The following is a 953-nucleotide window of genomic DNA, read 5'->3' as shown; positions in this document are numbered from 1 at the left end:
TCCAGGCTGACTGTGAATCGAGCGTGCTTGGTTGGACCTTGGGCCTTTGGACTGGGTGAAGGGAAAAAAGCAGGGGGGGGCAAGTGCTTGTGGGTCTGGGAAGCTCCTGCTTCCTACTTTATTACATGGCACTGGGCATCCGTTCCTGCCTGCCATCATCCAACCAATGCTCTTGCCCAGTGTACTGCCGCCTGAGGCAGCACCGCCTGAGGCAGCACCGCCTGATGCGGCAGGGCCCACACAGCGGCCAATCATTAATCCGTCGAGTTGACAGGCGACGCGCTCTGGGCTCCATGACAGCGGTCGCCAGCTGCCGTAAGCGTCAGTGATTCGGGTGTTTGGTGGCACTTCAGGTATCTGGTTTGGTTGGATGCTGTGCAGGGAACACAGTCAGCAGTCTCAGCCAGAACCGTCGACAAGAAATAAGGCAAGGTGCCTGAGTCCTCAGACATGCCTGCGACCTGCGACCTGCATCGCATCACGCCCACGCGGCGCCGCTGCATCGAAGTCTCCCTACATAGGTACGTACCTAGAATAGGTAGGTGGGTGAGGCAGACAGTAGCAACAAGTCGTCACGCCCACGTCGTCCATCAGCGCCAGGCGACGTACACGACATAGGTACCTTCAGGTGAACATCACTATCTTGTCATTCCAGCTTCGGACTATACGTCGTACATGCTTTCGTGCGTCTACAACGGCACCCAACAGCCTCTTCAGAAAAAAAAGAAAAGACCACGGTAGTGTACATGGGAAGGGTATCCCGCCGAGAGCACGGCGATCCCAAGCGCAACTCCAGGTCCCCCGGCACGCCGCGCGCGCGTGCCTCTTTTTCTCTCTCCTCTCTCGCCGTGTTCCTCTCCCTGCTTTCTGCCCCAGCCTGACAACGGATAAGCATTTGGAGCTTGACAAAGCATGTAGAGCTGACAACATCAGAGCTGACAGTATTTACAGCT

The 953-nt window shown here is 56.9% G+C and overlaps 1 protein-coding gene across 1 annotated transcript; it reads right to left on the bottom strand.

The window, feature by feature from the left end:
- Window positions 1–254: 254 nt before the first annotated feature.
- VDAG_00138 (uncharacterized protein) lies at window positions 255–648 on the bottom strand (the record flags this gene model as incomplete). Its single annotated transcript, XM_009651515.1, has 2 exons — window positions 389–648; window positions 255–310 (listed from the first exon to the last, which is right to left on the bottom strand). The coding sequence occupies exons 1-2, from the start codon at window positions 501–503 to the stop codon at window positions 255–257; spliced, it is 171 nt and encodes a 56-aa protein (XP_009649810.1). The 5' UTR covers window positions 504–648.
- Window positions 649–953: the final 305 nt, after the last annotated feature.

The sequence above is a fragment of the Verticillium dahliae genome, genomic scaffold (genome assembly GCF_000150675.1).
Source record: "Verticillium dahliae VdLs.17 supercont1.1 genomic scaffold, whole genome shotgun sequence".
Taxonomy (NCBI): domain Eukaryota; kingdom Fungi; phylum Ascomycota; class Sordariomycetes; order Glomerellales; family Plectosphaerellaceae; genus Verticillium; species Verticillium dahliae.
The sequence above is the reverse complement of the archived record's forward strand: the minus strand, read 5'-3'. Positions and strand labels throughout refer to the sequence as shown.